The sequence below is a fragment of the Corvus hawaiiensis genome, chromosome 8, assembly GCF_020740725.1.
Source record: "Corvus hawaiiensis isolate bCorHaw1 chromosome 8, bCorHaw1.pri.cur, whole genome shotgun sequence".
Lineage (NCBI taxonomy): Eukaryota > Metazoa > Chordata > Aves > Passeriformes > Corvidae > Corvus > Corvus hawaiiensis.
This window is the reverse complement of record NC_063220.1, coordinates 1,156,158-1,177,947: the sequence shown is the minus strand read 5'-3', so window position 1 is coordinate 1,177,947 and position 21,790 is coordinate 1,156,158. Positions and strand designations below refer to the sequence as shown.

Genomic DNA, 21,790 nt, shown 5'->3' with positions numbered 1-21,790 from the left:
GACATCTTTTATTTTCAGATGTTTGATTTGAAAATTCTAATTAAAACTCAGCAGCAGCCACTCAGCTAAATAAATGTGGGAAGCATTGCTGGGCACACTCAGCTCGTTGGTGTTATTTATTTACTGAAGATTACAAGCTCAGAGGAGAGGTAACAAATAATCCCCTCACCTCAGAGCTGATCTACACTAATTATAACCTGCTCCAGCACTCAGCAACCACAAGGCCCAATTACAGCAGGGAAGATTAAGACTACTTAACAACAATGAAAGTCATGGCCATAAAAAGCCAGGAGCATGAATCAAATCTTTGTGGTAGAGATAATAAATAAGAAGGATGGAACACAGCAAAAAATAGATTTTTGAAGTGGCACCTATCAGCCGCGATTTTAGACTCCTCAGTTAATTAATTACAGAGCAGGAACAATGACCCTCAGCTTTGTCTCTGGCCATGCCTTGGCAGGAATTCACTGTGCTTTCAATAGATCCTGCAATAAAAGCCCTGTTTCCACCCTGCAGAATGAATTCCAGCAGGTAGGCTTTGGAGGAATTAGATACACAGCTAAAGTTCTTCCAGCCATGCACAAAAATTGTACAGCAATATATACACAGGCACCTGCTGATGGAAATTCCTAGAGAAAAATGGAATTACAGGCTGTGTGGATAAGGAGGACACAGACAGAGAACCCTCCTTGGAGCTGCTTTTCTCTGACAGAAAAGCTGATAATGGATCCCTTTTATCTCCCTGCAGGCACAGGGTTGTAATGGTTAACTGGGGGTTTGCAGGGGTTCTTTGGGGTTTGCAGGGGTTCACTGGGGTTTGGAGTGGTTCACTGGGGTTTGCAGTGGTTATTTGGGGTTTGCAGGGGTTAATTAGGAGTTTGCAGTGGTTCATTAGGGGTTTACAGCAGTGGATCACAGCCAGTGCCCAGCCCTGCTGGCCTGAGGGGACAGGCAGGTCCTGCAGCATGCTGCCTGGCAGTGCCACCACCCTGATTCAGTTATGAAACACTGCACTTGCAAACAATGACAAAAGCCCCGCTTCTTTCCCCCTCCGCTCTTCTCCCTCACCACTAGAGAATTCCAAGCAGCAGCTGAAGGATGGTGACTGTTCTTTCTCCACCAAAACCAGAATACTGAAGAATTCCAAGCAGCCAGCCAAGGCCAGGAGCAATTCCAAAGACTGCCATGACTGATGTCCCCCAGTAAGGGACAGCAGTCCCAGTAAAGCCAGTGTGAAGCCTCAGGAGCACTGGCACAGGACAGAGCAGCTCCCAGGAGCAGGGGAGCCTTTGCACCAAGCCTCTCAGTGCCCATTAGAGATTCACTGCTGGGATTTTCCCTCCTCCACAGCTTGGCTGGATGATCATTAGCCATGGAGTGTGTGCTCTGGGAGCAGCTGAGTAATGCACTGCTAATGCATTCCTAATGTACACCCTGACTCGGGCAATAAAACACACTGTGCCTTCTGAGAGGGATTGTATCCATCAAAGATTCATCTCCTAAAGGAAGCCACCTGCTTCTTCACTGCCAGGAAGGAGAAGGCTCAATCCCCAGCTCAGCATTCCAGTGAAAACAAGGATTTTGCAATGCACATCAATTTCCACGCAATCCTCCATCGGGAATCTCCCCGGGACACCCACTCTCACTCTGGGTCTCAAACCTCCACCTCCACACTCAGCTCCAGGTTCCAGGGGCTACTGGAGTTTAGGGAGAGGCCCCCAGTGCCAGGGTTTAGTTACTTGCTGCAGCCTCCAGCTTGCGCTTGTGCGGGGGGTCCTCGAGCAGCCGCTTGATGTCCCCGCGGTGCCTCAGGTCCAGCGGCCGCTCCCACACTGACAGCTGCATGGTGGGGTTGAAGAAGAACACGCGGTCATCTCCAGTCCAGACTACACACCTGCTCCAAGCGATAAACCAGCCTTAGAGCGTGTCCAGCGACAGGAACCGTGCCCGCAGCGGGGGCACTGCAACCCTGAGGGGCACCCCGGGGACACCGCAGGGAGCCCGACCTGGCCCTGCCCTGCCCTGCCCTGCCAGCCCCCCGGCACCCCAGGCAGGGAATGCTGTTCTCACCCACACACAGGCACAGACAGGGCTGAAACAGCCCCAAAAGCAGCAGGTGAAACAGTCTGTCAGGGAAGGGCAACAGGACCAGGTGAGGAGAAGGCCGTGGTGCTCCCAGCAGAAGCAGCCCCAGGGAAGGACATTCCGGGTTCTGGAGCCATGGCTGAGAACAGCCAGGGGCAGGAGCTCTGGCTGTGGGGCTGTGTGGCCCTTGCCTCGATGCCACAGGCTGGCAGGTGGCCATGGGAGCCTCACCTGCTGCACTGGCGGGGAGAGGTGCAACCACAGCATCCCTGTGCCATCCCTGTGCCAACCCCACGGCATCCCAATGGCATCCCAACAGCTTCCCCATGGCATCCCCACAGCATCCCTGTGCAGCCCCCATGGCATCCCAGCCAGCTCCCACCTGCTCTGACAGGTCCCCCTGCCACCCCAAATCTTTAGGATGATTTTTAGGGCTCTGTTTGGGATCTGCTGAACGTGACCCAGCTCTGCAGCAGCAGCCGCGGTCCCTGGGCTTGGCCAGGGAAATATGCACGGCAGCAGTTCAGCTCCTTGTCCTGACATTCATTTGGAATCAGCCAAAATAATATGAAAATAACTATTGCACCATCCTTAACAGACATTCAAAAACCTGGAGATGTACGTCCCTAAATTTATATGTAAATAAATAAACAGAATTTCCATCTCAGGCTGGCGCTTCCTGAATCCCAATGAGAACTAAACCCATTCTGAGACACACACACTGCTGGGAGGAAAATGCTGCTGTCTCTGAAGCAAAATTACCTGGAAGGAACCAACCTCATAATTACAAGCTCTGATGATTAATTGTTATTAAAAGCAGGGTTCAAAGCTGGGTTTAAAAGGGTCTGGTCCAGGTAAAAGACTGGAAACAGGAAAAGTGCTCCATCACTGCAGGGTACTGCCATAAAATAACCCAACACACCCCGTGTAGGGCAGGGAAGATCCCATAAAATTGGCTGCACAAACCCATGGAAGTTTTGGCATCCTTGATTCAGTGACATGCACATGATAAATATCTTTACTAACCTTTCTGACATATTGCCTATGTAACTATGTAATATATAGTACACATCCTATAAACACTACATGAATACTCCACGTCTCTTCATGCACAATGGTGTGGATCACAAACCACTGGGTATCTATCTCACAAGAGAGGTTCTTCCTCGAGTTGGAATGATTTGGAAGAGTTATGGGACTGTGGGAAGCTCTGTTCTCCCAGAAACCCCAACCCAGCAGGCCCTGGAGAACACAAAGGGGGTGGACAGGAACAGTCCCAAACCAAGGCTCCAGAAATACCACAGCTGTTCCAGAAGGAAGGGAAAAATCCAGGCATTTAGGTGAAGAGACAGACTTGGCTGGTAGGGATGGATGAGATATTGGGAAGGAATTGTTCCCTGGGAGGGTGGGCAGGCCCTGGCACAGGGTGCCCAGAGCAGCTGGGGCTGCCCCTGGATCCCTGGCAGTGCCCAAGGCCAGGCTGGACATTGGGGCTGGGAGCAAAGATCCCATGGATGTCAGCCCCTAAATAGAAACTAATTATTATAGGGGTGAAGGAGACGAAAATCCTTCTGTCAACCTCTCAGGGCAGAAAGTGCAGAAGGGTTTATCTGCTTAGAAATGTCACAAGAGCTTTGGTGACATGACAACAGCTCATGTTGTCACCTGATGGGGAACGTGCTCAGGGAACCTGGACCATGAGACACAGCCTGTGTCAGACACAGCCTGCAGCCAACACCAGCTCTGCAAGACAGGCAGAGTCACCCCTGCCACTGAAAGAACTGGGAGAGAGAGGATCTGGCCCCAAAAAGCAACCTTTTCTTTTAAATCCTGGTTTTCCTCTCTGCTCAATCCAAGCACCACCCAAGCTGAGACACAGTGAGGCAGAGCCCAGCCTGCAGATCCCAGGGATCTGGCTGGTGGTCGTGGCTCCCCCCCCCAGTCTCCCTAAGGCTGTGATTAACGAGGAAAAGCTCTGCCAGGCGCTGCACCAGGAACCCAGCGTTGCTGCTGAAGCCCTGGCAGTGTTTTGCCCATGCCCCAGCCCAGGACGGCACTGTGGGAAGGGGGTGGCACTGGGGAAGGGCTCTGGCACCTCCTCACCATGGGGATCCCGGCACTGGGGTGGACGCCACGGGCTTGTTCCCGTTGGAAGCGCTGTCAGCCTCACTCACGAGTTTGAAGGAGTGATCCTGGAGAGACACAGAGAGGGATGAGTTAACAAATAAAGCTGGAGCAGAGAACTGTTCCTGGTGTACAAATCACCCCTCGGCCTGGAGTGGGTCACCTCAGGGCCAGAATTCCAGGAGAGGCTTTATGGACAGCCAGCTGCCTCTGGAGCAGCCCAGATAAAGGGGAAGGGCTAAAAATGCCTCCCCACTTAGAGCAGTGTAAGGGACAAAGCAGCCAACACCTTCTGTCCACACCAACGGGTCCCTTGGGAGAGTGGGATGAGGGATAACTCCAAGTGTGGCTCTGACCAGGACAGGAACGAGCCTGGGAGCAGCAGGGGCTCCCCAGAGCCCAGGGAGGGCCCTGTGCCAGCTCTGCTCCTTCCCTGCTCCTCTGGGACTGCTCAGGGACATCACCACTGCCAGGGTGACTGATTGTCCCCCAGCTGCACCTCTGTCCCCATCAAACAGCAAAAACACGTTTGGAGCTGCTGGAGAGTCCAGATGAGGCCACAGAGCTGCTCCCAGGGCTGGAGCCCCTCTGGAGCCAGGCTGGGAGGGCTGGGGGGGCTCACCTGGAGAAGAGGAGGATCAGGGAGAGCTCAGAGCCCCTTGCAGGGCCTAAAGGGGCTCCAGGAGAGCTGGAGAGGGACTGGGGACAAGGCATGGAGGGCCAGGACACAGGGAATGGCTTCCCAGTGCCAGAGGGCAGGGCTGGATGGGAGACTGGGCAGGAATTGTTCCCTGGGAGGGTGGGCAGGCCCTGGCACAGGGTGCCCAGAGCAGCTGGGGCTGCCCCTGGATCCCTGGCAGTGCCCAAGGCCAGGCTGGACATTGGGGCTGGGAGCAGCCTGGCACAGTGGGAGGTGTCCCTGCCATGGCAGGGCTGGCACTGGGTGGGCTTTGGGGTCCCTCCCAACCCAAATCAGTCTGGGATTCCATGGGGAGCAAACCAGCCCTGAGCATCCCTCCCCTGGTCCTCTGACAGTGACAGGGCTCCTGCACAGCTCCAGCCAGGCCAGTCCTGACCCTGACCCGGATTTGTGCAGCTCACAGGTCCCAGGAGGCTCAGCACAGACCTTGTCACTGTCACTGCCCGTGGGGACACTCTTCCTCTCCGTGTGCAGAATCAGCGTCGGGGGGCAGGAGGCTCTGCTCGATTCCTTGCCACGATCTGTGAGGGGAAAGGAGCTCTTTTAATGTGAAATAAATAAACCCACAACAAGCCAAAACTGGTGAAGAAAAGCCAAACTGCTGCCTGTGGCTCTGAGCCTCCTCCTGCCACCTCTTCCTCCTTTATTCACACACCCCTTGTGCCCGGGATGCATCTCCTCTCCAAACACCACATTTTAGTGGAATCCATTCCCAGAGCTCAGGGAGAGGCTTTTATTGCACTGAGTGTGGTGTCCTGCCTTCCCAGAGCCCCCACGGGACACCCTCGGGCACACGGGCAGAGGTGGCTGGGCAGGGCTGGGTTCATGGTTGGACTCAGGGATCTCAGAGGGTTTTCCCAGCCTAAAGGATTCCCCAATTCTCTGATCCTCTTCTGCCTGGGGACCACGACCCCCAGACATCCCCTTGCTCCCAGCCCCCAGATCCTGCTGTGCTCCAGGTAACCTCTGTGGGAATCCCCAGGGAACGCTGGATTGATTCCCACTGGAAGCAGGGAAAGAACATTTCCCTCTCTGTTACAGACGGCTGTCTCCATCCTGAAATCCTAAACCCTAAACCATCCTGAAATCCTAAACCCTGAAATGTCTGCTGCCTACAAAAACTGTGTGTCGATAACAGAGAGGCCTTGAGGGACAACAGGGAAAGGCAAGAAGGCAGCAGGTGTGAGACAGAGACCCAACCATCCCAAAAAAGGAGTTTGCACAGCAAGACATTAAGAAATATGGCATTTTCTTAACTTGGACATCCCTGGCATTGTCCCAGGCCAGGCTGGACATTGGGGCTTGGAGCAGCCTGGGACAGTGGGAGGTGTCCCTGCCATGGCAGGGGGGGAATGGGAGGAGCTTCCAGCTCAAACCAGTCTGGGATTTTGTGGTTCTGTGGGGAAGATTCACCTCTAAATGCTACTCCATTAACTTCAAAATCACTCCGGGTACAGAACAGGCCCCCATTTGACTCTGCTTCCCTTGAATATCTCAGAATAATAAAACATTAAATCCATGGCATTTTGCTCAGAAGATGACTTCTCCCTTCTTATGGGGAGCAAAAAAGAAGATTTACAAACCAGAGCCATTAATTTCCACATTAAAGGAGCCAGGAGCAGGGAGCTGCTGATGCACATCAAAAGGGGCTCTAAATTCATCTTCCTTCCCTGGATATCTGGTAATTGGGAATCAAAGCTTTTCGGGCACCTTGGTCCTTGAACACAAGGAAGTCACACTCGGTGTCAGTGCCCACCTCGGCCTCCCCCTGCCTGGCCCCTGGGAAGGGAAGGACAGCACTCAGCAAGGCCTGGCACAGAGGGGTGGCACAGGGCCACTGCCAGGGCCAGCCCCGGGACCAGCACCTGCAGAGGCCACAGGCAATGGCCAGAGGTGATGTTGGTACTTTTACAGTCGTCACTGGTTGCTGGTTTGAGAAGCAGCCAAGATATTTCATCCACATGCAGGCAACAGGCACACAGGCATGAGGAACAGGAAAACATTCCCTGGCTTTGGAAGCATTAATACAAACCATGGAATCCTGGAATGGTTTGGGTGGGAAGGGACCCTAAAGCCCACCCAGTGCCACCCCTGCCATGGCAGGGACACCTCCCACCGTCCCAGGCTGCTCCCAGCCCCAATGTCCAGCCTGGCCTTGGGCACTGCCAGGGATCCAGGGGCAGCCCCAGCTGCTCTGGGCACCCTGTGCCAGGGCCTGCCCACCCTCCCAGCCAATAATACACAGATGTAAACGGCCAGATTTAAACTGAAATAGGAGGAGACCCCAAAGCACACTCCAGGAGCTCTGGACTGTGGAAAGGAGGGTTCAGCACAAGGTAATTGCCTTGGTCATTTATTAATGAAGATGAGGTTGAGGCTCAGGGTGGGGAGGTGCTGGTGTGGGCACAGAGCCACTCTGCCCCTGAACCTCCCACAGCTCCTGAGGGAGACAGACACTGTGCTGCAGCACCCGAGGCAGTCTCTGACCCCTCCTGAAAGCTCCTCTCCTCTCCCCTCCTGTGAAAGCTCCCTCCCACCCCCCTCCCAGCAAAGCCAAGGCCCCAGGGAGACCCTTGGGTGCTGCAGCCCTCGCTGCACCCGTGGGTGAGCTCCTGCAGCAGGCAGCTCCCTGGGCATTCCCATGTGGAACACGCTGCCACAGCATTTTGGGCAGTCAGCACATATAAAAGAAGATGGGAATAAAAAAACCCCAAATAAAATAAAATAACAAAGGAAAGTCCTGAAAGCCCCTGTGCACAGCAGGAGCCATTTAGTTTTACACCTGCAGTTGAACACTGAGTGCTTTCCCTAAATACAACGTAAAGAGGAAAATAATCCAAGGTTGTTTCTCCTTCCCCAGGCTCAGGAATTCCCAGTGAGGCCAGGGCAGGAGCTCCTGGCCCTGGAGTGGGGCTGGCTGTGCCACGGGGCCGTGGAGCCCCAGGGGAGACCTCCCCTCCTCTGCCCACGCTGGGCAGGACCAACACAAGGCGTTCACTGGGGCACACCTTCACCCAGATTTACTCTTCGCTCATTAATTAACCTTTTCCCCCCTCTTAAGTGCACAATGAAGCTGCAGCCCAACAGTGAAGCCACCACGATACATTCCCAAGCCCTTTTTTGCCCCCAAACTCAGCAGCTCAGTCAGCACTGGTGAGTTCCTGCTCGGCTGCCGGAGGATGAGCGGGAGATGGAGATAAAGCCTCCTGATTAAAGAGGCTTCTCCCAGGCTCCACGGCAGGTGCAGGGACATGAATAATTCACAGCATGGCAAGGAAAGGTGAAGCAGCAAAGCTACCTTGGGTATAGCACAGAGGATGTTTGGTATGATCACAAACACCTCAATAAAAGCAGAATTAGAGAGGGAGGGGAAGAGCGAAGATGGATTCATGCCATGAGGAGCTGTGGACAAGGCATAATAAAAATTTGTTTTGTAAAAATATGTAGAGGCCAAACCTCCATTAATTTCAAAAAAGTTTAAATTTTCGATTTTAAGTGCTCCTGAGAACTGGATTTATTCAGTGCACACATCCCACACTGTGGGGTTTACCCTCCCTCAGAATCTCCACAGGTCAGTTCTGTCTCTCCCCACCACCTCATTGCTCTGGTGTTTGAGATCAGGCTAAAACCTTCCCTGGCTGGTCCCCAGCTCATCCTCTGCTGGCTCTTACTCAATCCAAGGGAGGCACTCCAGTGCTGGCCCCGTCAGCCAGCCCCTGCCCTGCTCCAGGCAGTGGGGTCCCACCTTCCCTCCTCACCACGGCTCCAGGGACACAGCTCCCACTCCAGCCCCTGCCTTCTCATGCTGCTTTCCCCTGTAACTGGTGTTTGTCTGCTGCTCTGACCACTTTTGCTGCCCTCCAAGTGCTCCTTTCCCCTCTCAGAACAACTCTTGAGCTGAGCTTTTCTCCTCCCTGCAACAATCACTCCCCACCCTCCCTGTTATTGTTCAGGGGATTTGTAATGGGAACAGGAGAGCAACACAGACAAATTCTTTGTTGGTGTGGATTCAAGGACAAACTCATTCCATGGCTGGGTGTTCCAGGCACACATCCAGCACTGCCCAAGAGGTGCTGTTTGCCACTGCCCTGGAAATCATGGAACCACAGCCTGGTTTGGGTTGGGAGGGACCTCAAAGCCCATCCAGTGCCACCCCTTCCACTATCCCAGGCTGCTCCACACCCCATCCAACCCCTGGACCCTTCCAGGGCTGGGGCAGCCAGAGCTTCTCTGGGTAACAAAGTGTAATCCCCGGGGTGAAGGATCAGATAGGTCATGTCTGAACTGATCCCTAGCAATTCCTCATAAACACCATTTTTTTCCACAGAACAGTGCCAGGAAGGTGCCCTCAGGGCCCCATGGTGCCTCAAAGGCGACAAGGGTGGCAGCCCCTCCTTGGCTGAGTGGCCCCAGGTCAGGCAAAGGAAGCACCAGCACAACCCCAGCACAGCAAACCCATCAAACCCAGGGTGATTCCTCGGGGACCCCATCCCTGCAGGACACAGACACGCCACAGACCCCCCAGCCACGGAAGCAGGACATGGGGCCACGACCCACCTGCTCGTGCCTGATCCATCAGGTTGGTGGCCATGAAGGTGACGGCGGGCGCGGACACGGCGGTGACACGGGTGACCTGTGCTGGCACCAAGGGGCCCACGGCAGTGTCCAGCCTGGAGGCAGAACCTGGGAGCAAACCACAAGGAAAGAATGGCATTTTTCCCTAGCAAATAAAAATTCCCTTAAAATCCTCAGCTTTTTTGCCCCGGCTCTCGGCACTCGAGGCCGTGGTCAGTGGTGAACACGGTGGTGCTGCACTGGCAGCTGCACTTGGGGATCTCAGGGAGCTTTTCCAGCCTGAATGATTCAGTGAATTCATCTGTTAACACAGCTCCCTGCCCCCACTGCAGGGTTAAAACAAGGTTTGTGTTCAGCTCAGTTCCTGGCAATGATGCCCACGGATTCTCAGCCAATAAACAGTCCCAGAAACTTAAAATTAATTAAATTGCGGCCCTCAAAATAAGAATTTGCCAGGACAGATCAATGCCCTCCCAGCAGGTCACAGCAAGATCAGTGTTCTCATTTTAAATAATACCCCTCTGGTTTCCACTGTTATTCATCACAACTTCTTTGTGTCCCACTCTGTCCATGGGAAATGATTTTGCCAGTAATTTCAAAGTGCAGCTTTACCCAGGGGCTCACAGTCTGCTCGGACAAGGCCCAGAGCAGAAACCCACTGCTCTGCTCATGTGCATTATAGGACCAGGCCAGTTACACCAGGCTCCTCAGTCTGCACAATTCCTGGCTGGCGCCACATCCGAGGTCACACCTGGAGCCTTCGTTTCCAACTAACTGGGCACAAGTTTTTCAGAAGCTGAGCCACCCAACACCATCTCCTGCCAGGGGAAGTCCAGGTGTCCCAGCAGCAGTCCCCACGGCTCATTTACAAGCCTCCACTGCCAAACTGTGCAGACACATCCCTGCTTTAAGGCAGACTCTGGCAGTAACACAATTCCCAAGCACAATCCAAGCTGCAGGATTTCCTGCCCCTTCCTTTCATGAGCTCTTCCTGAGCTGTCAAAGAGTTCCCACCCCAACTTCTCCACATTTCAGAATAATATGGATCATTTCTGAAATGTTCAGTCAGTTAAAAAAACTCTCACACTCGGAACCCCTTCACAGATCTGTGTCCCTACAATTCCAGGTGCCAAAGCACAATATTCCAGCACAGAACCATGGAATCCCAGAAGGATTCCATGTTTGGGTGGAAGGGACCTCAAAGCCCATCCAGTGCCAGCCCTGCCATGGGCAGGGACACCTCCCACTGTCCCAGGCTGCTCCCAGCCCCAGTGTCCAGCCTGGCCTTGGGCACTGCCAGGGATCCAGGGGCAGCCCCAGCTGCTCTGGGCACCCTGTGCCAGGGCCTGCCCACCCTCACAGGTGAGGATTTCCTTGGGATAGGGGGAGATTAACTACAAGCAGTTCTGCAGGAAAAACATGAGAAAAGGATGATCAGAAAATAATTTTGTTATTACTTTTTTTTTTTTCCCCCCCAACACTAATCCAGCATCAGAGAAATTCCCGTGCAGCTGGGGCTGCCCCTGGATCCCTGGCAGTGCCCAAGGCCAGGCTGGACATTGGGGCTGGGAGCAGCCTGGGACAGTGGGAGGTGTCCCTGCCACGGCAGGGGTGGGATGGGATAAACTCGAATGTGCCTTCCAACCCAAAGGAGTCTGGGTTCTATGAATTCTCTGCACCCAGAACTGGAATCATTTCCATAACTTGCATAATTATCTCCCGCAATCCCAGCCAGCACTCGAGACGAGCTCTGCTCATCCCCTCCTCGGCTTCTGCCGCCTGTTCAAACGTGACTTGCCATTATATAATTTCAGCTGCTTCTTTATGTTGATTTATTATCCAATCCAGGAACAATATCAGTGCATCTTTTGATGTGATGGAAGCAATTATCCCACGGCTTCCATCCGCATCGGAGTCAAGTATATATAAATATATATTTATATACACATATATATGCATTTCACACATGCAGATTGAGTTCAACTGCTTATTTTAATTATAACTGCTGCTCACCAAATAAGCTGGAATGATTTAAGGCAATCTTAACCTTTAAGGAATAAATATTTATGCTTTGGAGCTCTTTGTGCTTATAAAGAGCAGTCTTTGCAACGGATGGCTTTGGAATACAGATAAATCCTGGATGAAGTTGAATGTCACGATGCAATATCAGCCCCTGGTCTGAACTGAACATAACCTGGGCTGGAATTACACCTGAGTATGAACCCACACTCCGAGTGCTTCATGATTAAATTCCAGCCAATTTTACTCTAAAACAATCCTGAGGAGGGGAGGGAGGAGGAAAGTTCTTCCCTCTGAAGTTTTGGAAGATGCAGAGCTCGAGAGGCCTGACGAGCACGGGGCCTTTGGAGAGCATCTGCCTATTCTTGAGATGATTTCAGTCATCTCCCAGCATTTTCCAAACACAGAGCCACCCACACTGCCATTAACTGCCACAGGGACAAAGGAGACGAAGGCAGAAGGGGAAGGGCAAGAAATCTGGGGATCCTACTGCAAATGGTCCACTGCCCTGATTGGTGTCTGCTGATGGAATCCAGAGGGGAGATCCAAGGCTGGACTGGCATCCCCAGCCCCTCTGCCCGGGGCACTGGGGCCCCACAGCCGCACCTCCTCTGTCCCTCTGGCAGCAAAAACCTTCCACAGGGACAGGGGGCTCAGCCAAGGGGCTGCTGGAGCCCCAGGGAATGTCCCCTCCCTGCTCCCAGGAAAGGGCAGCTCGGGGACGCCGCTCTGGCCAAGCTGGGCACGGCCACAGCCACACTGGCTGGACTGGGAAGGGTGCAGTGGACACACCCAGCCCCCAGCAGCCGAAGTGCCATTTTTGCACAGTTGCTTCAGCACTTGAAGAAGAAAATGGGAAATTCCCCATCCTGTAAATGACTGGATGTACCTCAGCTCCAGCAGGAACCAGGAGCCAAATCCCACAAATTAAACTGGACAGTAGAGTTTTCCCAGAACAGAAAACCAACATTCCCACCTTTGCTAACAGGAATCACTGCACAGGAAAAACAATGGGATGCTGGTCCTGGACTGCACCGCAGCTGACTCCAGCCATGGAGAGCTCCTGCTCCTGCAGTAAATTTCAGTTCGTGCCTTTCCCAACTAAGCCAAGGCACTTCATCCTCATATTAAAGCTCAGCTCAGCAAGGGTTTAAGCCCAGCTTTTCTCAGTGTGATTCAAGGACGGATGGGCTTTAAGGTCATTCCCAGCCCAGACCACTCTGGGATTCTGAGACTCCATTTTAACACCAAATTACAAAACTGGGATAAAGAAACGCATTCCTCTGCAGAGGAATCTCCCCGAATGCCTGGAGACTGCTGGAAGGAACAGAACCTTGAGGAGAGGAGTGGAGCCAGGCACTCATCAGCTCCCAGCAGCGGGTAATGAGCACAGCTGGGCTGCAGGGCAGGCACACACCAGCCTCATCCCGGAGCTGCAGGATGCTGCCCTGCCCTGTGGGAACAGCCTTGGGAACAGAGATGGGAGAGGTCAGAGGGACAGGGGTGAGCAGGGCTGGGAAAGGTGACAGGGACAGGCGTGAGCAGAGCCAGGAGAAGGTAGGAGGGGAGGGTGCTCCATGCCTGACACAGATTTATCCCCCGGTCACTCTGGTGTCTGCCCTGTTTTCCAACCCCGCTCAGCCTCCGCTGGCACTGAGCTCAAGGCATTAAAATGTCTGAGAGGGATCTGCTCCTGGGCACTTCCCCCAGCCCCTGTGGGATGTGAGGAATGCCTGCAATTCCCAGCTCTTCGTGGGGAGCTCCGGGAGCCAGCGCCGGGAGTGAAAATCCCCTGCCCGGTGCTGCAGTGAAACCACAGCTCCTCATAAAAACCACCGCCAGCATTTCCCACTTAACTCACTCCTGCTGCCTCTCCACGTCTCCCGCGGGATTTGGACTTGAACTGAGAGAAAGAACCAGGGGTAGAGTTCAGAGCTGTTGCCAGAGAAGATAATAACCTTAAGCACTGTGTGATGAGGGTGATGCAGGTCGGGCAGAAGCACCAGCACAAAGCTCCCGCCCGAGGTGAGCCAAGCCCAGCAGAGAAATCCAGCTCTGTGCTGGTGAGGGACGTTCCAGGCAGAAGAGACCGGGATGCAGGATGGTGTGGGGAGAAGGAATCAGAGTAAATCCAGATCTCATCCAATTCTGTCACCACTGGAACATTACTCTGGAGGAATTTGCCCGTTCCCAGCCCAAGGTGGATGACTCCGGCACCACCTGGGATCAGGGAGTCCCAGAGTCACTAAGGCTGGAAAAGACCTTTCAGACCATCAAGTCCAACCAGCACCACCCCCATGGTCACCATTAAACCATGTCCCCAAGTGCCACATCACAGGACTCTGAAGCCCCTCCAGAGGTGGTGATTCCACCATTCCCTGTTCCAGAGCTTTACACCCCCTTCCATGAAAAAACATCCCTAATATCTGATCTAAACCTCCCCTGCTGTGGGTGCCCTGCCCCTCGTGAGGAGCCCCCTGTGCTCATCCTGGTGCAACCAAAGTGTTCGCAGCCCCAGGGAGGAATTTGTGACATCCTGGGCCATGAGCAGGCTGTTTAATGGAAAAGAGCAGTGAAATCAGCAGCTGCAGCCACCGTGTCCAACAGCCCGGCCCAGAAATGCACCCCATCATTTTTACTATTGCCAGCATTTCCTGACCCCAGAAGTTACTGGAGATCAGGGCCCAGGGACTTGCTTCATTTAGAAGCACTGTCTGTCCTGATGAGATAATTTGGGGCATTCCTGCCTATCTGCAAAGGACAGGAGAAATCTCTTTGCTTAAAAAAAAAAGGAAGAATTGAGCAGTTATAAAAAAAAAAAAGAATCAACTTTTTACTAGGCAGGCAGCCTCCTTCAGCTACACACAGCCCCCGAGCTCTGCTCCCCCTTCCCCTCAAGGACACAGCACGCTCCTCCTCAAGGCAGTTCTTGTTGGGTAAACACAAGGCTGCCCAGGAGCCACCTCTGAGAAATCTTCCTTCCTTCCTCTGTTTCTTTGTAAGGCCCAGACACGTTCATTAAAAATATTCAGCACTTTCTGAATCTGATTATGCCCTTCCCTCTGCCTCAGACCTGGGAACGTGTGGTGTTTCCTGAGCAGCAGCTGCCCTTGGCTGCCTGCACAGGGGCTGCTGGGGAGAACAGCTTGGTACAGCTGGCACAGCTGGCACAGCTGGCACAGCTGCTGCAGGGCTCAGCACAGCTGCCCTGCCCTCGCTGCCCCCCCAAACTCAGCCCCAGGCTCACTGGGTGAGCTGGAGCTCAGCTGGTGCTCCCGGGGTGATGGAGAGAGCCCAGCACCCTGCAGTGCTTTGGGATGCTCTGTGACCTCTCAGCCCAAACTGGGGCTGGGAAAGGCAATCCCTGCTTGCCCCTTCTCCTGGGACCCACCCCAGAGGGGGTCACAGGGCAGGGGTGATGGGTGGGCACAGCTCTGTCCCAGCTGGCACCTGCCAACAGCCCCTCGATCCCAGCTGGAAACGGGAAACTGAACAAACGTGGCAGGGGCAGACAGGGGTGGTTTGGGCTGCTTAGAGAGAAGGACACACCAGACACAAACAGCATTTACACCACAGAATCCCGGAGTCCCAGATTGGTGTGGGTTGGGGGGACCTTAAATCCCCCCCTGCCATGGCAGGGACACCTCCCACTGTCCCAGGCTGCTCCAAGCCCCAGTGTCCAGCCTGGCCTTGGGCACTGCCAGGGATCCAGGGCAGTCCCATGGACCACTTCCATCAACAGTGGGAAAGAGGAGGAGAATTTTATAAATCAGACTTCTCTGGTTTCCAAACCCAAACAGAAACAACCCTCGAAATTTTGGCAGCATCACTGGTTTTGGCAGAATCATCCCAACTGCTTTGCACTTCCTCATCCATGTTTCCCCTGGTTTATTTTTGTTTGGGCTTTTTTAAATTTTTTAATTGAAAAAAGAGTATGTGAATTTCTACTGAAGAGCTCCTTTTCTACTGCACTGGAAAGTAACAAAAATAATCCATTTGTGACCTGGGGTGGAGCACAGGAGAATGACAATGAGCTGGAAGGTGAGGGGTGACACCAGCGTGGATGTTCATTCCTAGAAAGGCAGAGCTCTCAGCAGGGATGGCACAGCCTGGCACTGGCACAGGAGACTCGAGGCCATCACAGGGACTGGGAGAAGCAGGAGCTGCTTCTGGGTTTTGGCACAGAAATGCTTTGTGTTTTTAGTTTAAAACTGATGGTGTAGAAGCCAAGTCACCCCATCCATCAGAGGAATAAATTGCCCTAGAAGGAGGTCAGAAAATTAGTGAAGGGTCTTCTGTCTTTGGTGAAATGAAAAATGAAAGCATGAGACGCAGAACTACAGCTGGGTAGGGCTATATGCACAGATAAATCAGTGCAGAGCAGAACAGCAATACGGAGAGACATCGCCTCTCTCTTCCACAGGATACTTCCCACCCTGGCAGTGCCCAAGGCCACGCTGGACATTGGGGCTGGGAGCAGCCTGGCACAGTGGGAGGTGTCCCTGCCATGGCAGGGGTGGCACTGGGTGGGCTTTGAGGTCATCCCCACCCAAACCACTCCATGATTCTCGATCTCCAGCAAATCCCAAATCCTGCTGGCTCCGAGCCCGACCCTGCACCCTCCCCAGCACAAGCAGGAGCTGCACTTTTGTTTCAGCAGGATAATTTGGAGCTTTCATTTCAATATGCATTGCCATAACCACTTCAGGAACTGGTAAATGTTGGAGTAAATTGCTTATTGGAGCGGGAAGGGAAGACAGGAGATAGGAAGTCAGCAAGAATTCCTGAAAATCTGCAGAGTCAGGACTAAGTGACAACGAGCACCTTCTGCAATGAGCTGTGCTGGGGGAAAATTTCCCTCTCCACTTTCTCTTCTCTTAACAACCTGGTCTTTTGCAATTTCCACCAAATGAGCAGCAAAACAAGGAAAGTCACAGCAGCTTGAAAAGCAAAGTGAAATCAAAACAAATCAAAGCCCCTGAAAGCTGAAGTGTCACGTTCAGCCACGTTTTACAGTTCTGTCCTGTGCTACTGATGCCTGAAACACCAAAATCAGCCAGGGAAATGCTCCCTGCCCGGAGGGAGGGAGACATTGCAGGGGTTGGACAGGATCGACCTTTGAAGGTCCCTCAGCCCCAAACTATTCAGTGATTCCATGACAGTGACAGCCCCACAGCCCAAACCTGCTGGGTTCAGGGACACAAAATATCCCCCAAAACCCTGTGAAGTCTCCTGCTCCCCTCCCCTGATTCAGACAGGGACAATCACGGGGAGCCACGGCTCTGATTGCTCTTCAACGCCTTGCTGCTGCATTTGGGAAACCTGCCGAGTCCCAGTCGAAAAGATTCCTCAGAAGAATTATTGTAGATGGGGTTCAGCATCCTCATCTCTTCCCTTTTGGGGGGAAATGGTTGTTCAAGCCCCTGTGCCCACCCCAGCACAGCCCTTGCCCAGCCCTGACCGTGCTGCACCTTCCCTGGTGCTGCCCTTGCAGCCCGGAGATGCCAGGCAGGAACTCCCCCCTTTGTGCCAAACCCCAGCGTTGGCTTTGACTGGAAAAAAAGCCCAAAGTGCCACGAGAACTCTGCAGCTCTGTGACCAGCAAAAGCCAACAGAAAGCATTTCCCTGCTTTCAGTGAGATTTCCAATGACAAGGGCTGTAAGAGCAGGGCTCACAGTGACGGAATTAAACCCGACACATTTAATAACAAGAAGAGCAGGATTATTAAACACCATCCGAGCCTTGCTTGGAAGAGCAAACGATGCAAATCCTCACAGGCTCAGCTCGTGTCCCTGGGTGGCTGCTGAGCTGCCTCAGCCCTGCTCCCCCTGCCCCAGACTCTGCCTGGGCTCAGATCCCACAGCTTCAGGCTGCAAATACAACTCCTGCTGGCAGCTCTCTCTCACTGCTCTTATTCTGAAAGACAAACAGGCAAGGAGTGTTTGGACAACACTCTCAGGTGTGGGGGGATTCCCGAAGCATCTGTGCCAGGCCAGGAGCTGGGCTCGACCCCTGTGGGTCCCTTCCAGCTCAGGATGTTCTGTGATTCTGTGATCCCAGAGTAAAACTCACCTTTACTCACTGATTTTTTCCTGCACAGATACTAAGCTGAACTGTGAGACCCTTCCTACACTGGGAGCCCAGGGAAAAGCAGAGAGCCCCCAGGGATGGCTTCTCCTCGAGCCTGGTTTGTGCAAAGAGGGACTGGATAGCAGCAGACACCAGAATATACACTGGGAAGCACAAACAAACCATTCCTTTGGGCACACTTCTGGGATTATTTGGAATTACAACAAGTTTCTCTGAGTTACTGAGCTGCTTTGGCAAGGTGGGAATGGCGCTCCCTCAATGGGATCCATCACTTCCCAGGATAAACCAGTTTCCACCAGTTATCACCACACAGCCCCTGCCTCGCATCTGCTGCTCCTCTTGCATCAGCACCTTTCTAGTGAATATGCTCCTGATTTTCAAAAGTCTGCACTGAGAAAGAAGTATCAGGGTGGTTTTACTCATTAAAAAGAAATCTTGCCAGAACTGTGCCCAAAAAGGAGGCAAATCTCTCCACCTGAGGCCTGGATCCCATGCCCAGATGACAATGACAGTGACATTTTGCACACTATGAACCAGTACTGAAACAAAACACACTGAAACCTCCCCCAGCTGACCTGGGCTGGAGAGGGCAAAGGCACAAGAAAAGGCAGAAAGGAAGAGGGAAAATGATGGAAAGTCTCCAGCAGGAAGAAATCCCCCTCAGCAGGACAGAGCCCATCATGTCCCCGAGGTCCAGGAGTGGGAAGAGCCTGGACATCTCCTGGATCTGCACCACACAAGGTCAAACCAAGGTCCCTGCCTCACTCCCTGAGTTATCTCCACAAATGGGACAAGATCACCACCAGGTAATAGTTAATCAATTAATTACTCCGTTCCCTGGGAACACTGCAGAGGAAACGTTCACCACGGCAGCGACTCCCCCAAAGCAAAGGTCACTGGGCTCTGTCCTTCCCAAAGCCCCTGCAGCCTTCTAAAGCCAAGAGTGCAGTGGATCTGATCCTCTGGAAAGCAAACACTGTGGGAATTCAGAAAAAATAAACCAAAGCCCACTGTTCTCCAGCCTCTGCCTCCACAAACAGAGCAGGACAGACAGAGCTCCTGCCAGGCATGGAAACACTGGAGCTGGATTTGGGACACTGCACAGACAGGGAGAGCCCTCCCTCGGTCCAGGGAGTGATCCAGGCTGCTCAGGGTGTGGGGCTGGCAGAGCCCATGGCATTCCATCATCCCCTGGATTTACCACCCACATGAGCACCGGGTGAAGCAAAGCCAAGCTCTGGTGTTCACTGAGGGAAAAATCCTGGGATTATTTATCCTGCTTCCTAAAAACTCTGATCCTCTTCTGGGCTTTGTGTTAAATGCTATGGGATCATGGAATACCCTGAGCTGGGACCCACAGGATCATCCAGTCCAGCTCCTGGCCCTGCCCAGACCCCCCAACAACCCCAGCCTGGGCATCCCTGGCAGCGCTGTCCCAACGCTCCTGGAGCTCTGGCAGCCTCGGGGCCGTGCCCATTCCCTGGGGGAAGAACCTTTCCCTGATCTCAGCCTGAGCCTGCCCTGGCCCAGCTCCAGCTGCTCCCTGGGTGCTGTCCCTGGCCCAGGGAGCAGAGCAATATAAGTCATTATTAATATTGTATTAAAGTCTCAACAATTCCAATTTTTCTGGGATCTCATTTGGAGGATCCCTCCCTCCCCATTCCCATTTTCCCAGGCACAGCTGTGGCATTCCCTCTCCAGTAAATCCCAAGCAGGACACAGCCCACGCTCGGAGCAGGGACTGCAGCATTTCTCCAGCCGTGGTTTCTGGGTGTGGAAAACTCCACCGAGCTCTCCTCAGGCCCTGCTGCATTACAGACCTTAATGGAGTCTCCAAACTGGGGGAAAAAAGCTGGTATTGGATTTTTGGCCAGTTCCTGAGAGCAGCAGCGCCTGACCCGGGAGACCTCCCAGACACAGGGACCTCCTGAGCAGGGAAGGGGGCAGCCAGCGCCGGGTAGAAGACTCCTCTTGAATTATTCATGGAGCCATCACAGAAAATTGGAAAATAAGGATGGAGGGCCCCAAAGCCACAGCAGGAATTGATGCTGAGTGTGGCTGGGCACGTTTGGCAGGGGCTGGGACTCTCCTGGGCTGTAGCAGAGGTTCCCCAAGCCCAGGGAGGGGGAGGTGGGACCACCCTGCACCCGAGGGTGCCACGGGGCCAGGGAGCCTCTGCCCACACCAGGAGAAAAGGGGATGATGGTGATGATGACCCCACACCCTCCATCTCCCACAGCCCTTCTCACTGCTCTTTCCAGTCCCATTTCCCAAACTTTTATGATTCGTTTCCAGCCTCATGCAGGCTCCAGCACCAAATTTCAATCTCCTCTCTGGATGGGATGTAATTCTGAGAGAATACACTGAATTATGCAGCATCAAACCCTCAGAACTCCCCCTCGCTCCCCATTGTAGCAGAGTAATTATTTTTGCATGAACCAATCCTTTGTGTTTCAGAGTGAAATCTTCACATGCTCATTTCTGGGAGGATTTGAGCCAGAAATTAGAGGTGGAATTTTGAACCCACTCAAGCAGAAACCAGGAATGTGCCTCTCATGCTCAATTTTTATGGTGGTTTCTGAGTGGAGGTCTAAGGTCCTGGGGTCTTGAAACCACAGAGGGGACTCAACGTGGAACAGGGGCTGGCAGGAGGGATTTTCTGGGAATGACAGAATCCCAGACTGGTTTGGGTTGGAAGGACCTTAAAGCACCTCCCATTCCGCCCCCCCCCAACACCTCCCGCTATCCCAGGGTGCTCCAAGCTGGCCTTGGTCACTTCCAGGGATGGGGCAGCCACCAACATCCCCAAGTGCTTCTCCTTTCCCCCCTTCCACCATCACCACGTCCTGCATGTGCCAATAGAGCTGCAATTGCAATAAAATCCAAGAAATTCCATTTAGTGCTCTGGGGAACATCTACGGCACACTTAAAATTGGGAAATGTAATTAATTTCCCTTATTTATATTCTGGCCAAGAAGGAAGGTTCATTTTACCTCGTTACATTTATTTACACTTTAGTGGGGCCTGATTGAGGAACCCAGGAAACATCCACAGCCTCCAAAGCAAAACTGGGTACAAACACCAGGAAAATCCCTGTGAATTTGGTTCCCACCATCCAAGGAGCTGAGCAGGAATAGCTTTTTGACTGGAATAATAATAATAATAATATTACAAACCCTGAGCTCTCAGCATTGCAGAGCCCCCCATGTTGTGCCATGATGCCCTGGAATTTCCATTCCTGCATAATAAACTCCCAATCAGGTATTTCTATATCCATTTTGATTTCCAAGATGAAGTGTAGCAGTGTTTTTGAATGATTCCAAGGATGTTTCGTGGCACAGGGTTTGCTCAGCTCTCAGTCCCCTTGGCGAAACGTTTGGAGAAAACTGAGCCCTCAGCCTTCCAGGGTCCCCTTCTATTCCAGGGAATGCTGAGATGATTCCCTTGCTTAAGACACCACACTGAGAGCTGTCACCAGGATATACAGGACCCTGCAGATGCAAATCCAGAAAGTGGAGATTGGGGAATTTCTTCCTCCATCAGGTTTAGTTTTACACTGAATCCACCTCATATCCAGCCCTGATTCAGGACTGAAAATTCAGGCCAAACATTGGGAATATACTGGTTGAAATCCACTCTGTGGCTTTGTTTTACAGTATCAACACCAGCCCCCAAATAGCTGAAACACAAACTTGGCTGAACACACAGAAAATAATTATAAAAGATGCTTTTTTTCTCCCTGGTAACAAGCAAGACAAATGCACACAAAGCAATGCCACTCCCATCTTTTACAGGGACCTCAGCAAGATTTGCTCCCTTGTTCCCCTCTCCAAGTCCCCCAATACTCCTGTGGGCACCCCCAAGCAGGACACAAAAGCTGGGTCTGACCATCCACTGGGAATTACTCTGCACCCCAGCACCATTCCACTGAGCCTCAGCCACACGTGCAGAGCTCCTAAGGGTTGAATTGCACAGATAAATTTAAGGACACAGCAGAAGCAGCCACCAAAACAAGGTGTTCCCTCAGCTCTGATTTAAACCTCATGGAATTCTCACAGGAATTCTCATTCATTCGTCTTCTCCTGGAGAGGGACAAGCAAGGACTCTTCCTGGAATGATCCCATCATCCTTCCAAGGCTTATTCCTTTGTTTCACTCAATTTGGTTTTTCCTTCTAAGACTTCTGCTCCACTAACA

General features: G+C 52.8%; 1 protein-coding gene across 1 annotated transcript in view; it reads right to left on the bottom strand.

Annotated features, from left to right (window-relative positions):
• TCERG1L (transcription elongation regulator 1 like) overlaps positions 1-21,790 on the bottom strand; it is a 51,314-nt gene that overhangs the window by 10,398 nt on the left and 19,126 nt on the right. The window contains exons 5-8 of the mRNA XM_048311547.1: positions 9,467-9,592; positions 5,336-5,430; positions 4,189-4,277; positions 1,740-1,894 (exon numbers count right to left, since the gene is read on the bottom strand). Of these exons, the coding sequence (XP_048167504.1) occupies positions 1,740-1,894; positions 4,189-4,277; positions 5,336-5,430; positions 9,467-9,592 (465 nt within the window). The remainder of the gene's footprint in view (positions 1-1,739; positions 1,895-4,188; positions 4,278-5,335; positions 5,431-9,466; positions 9,593-21,790) is intronic.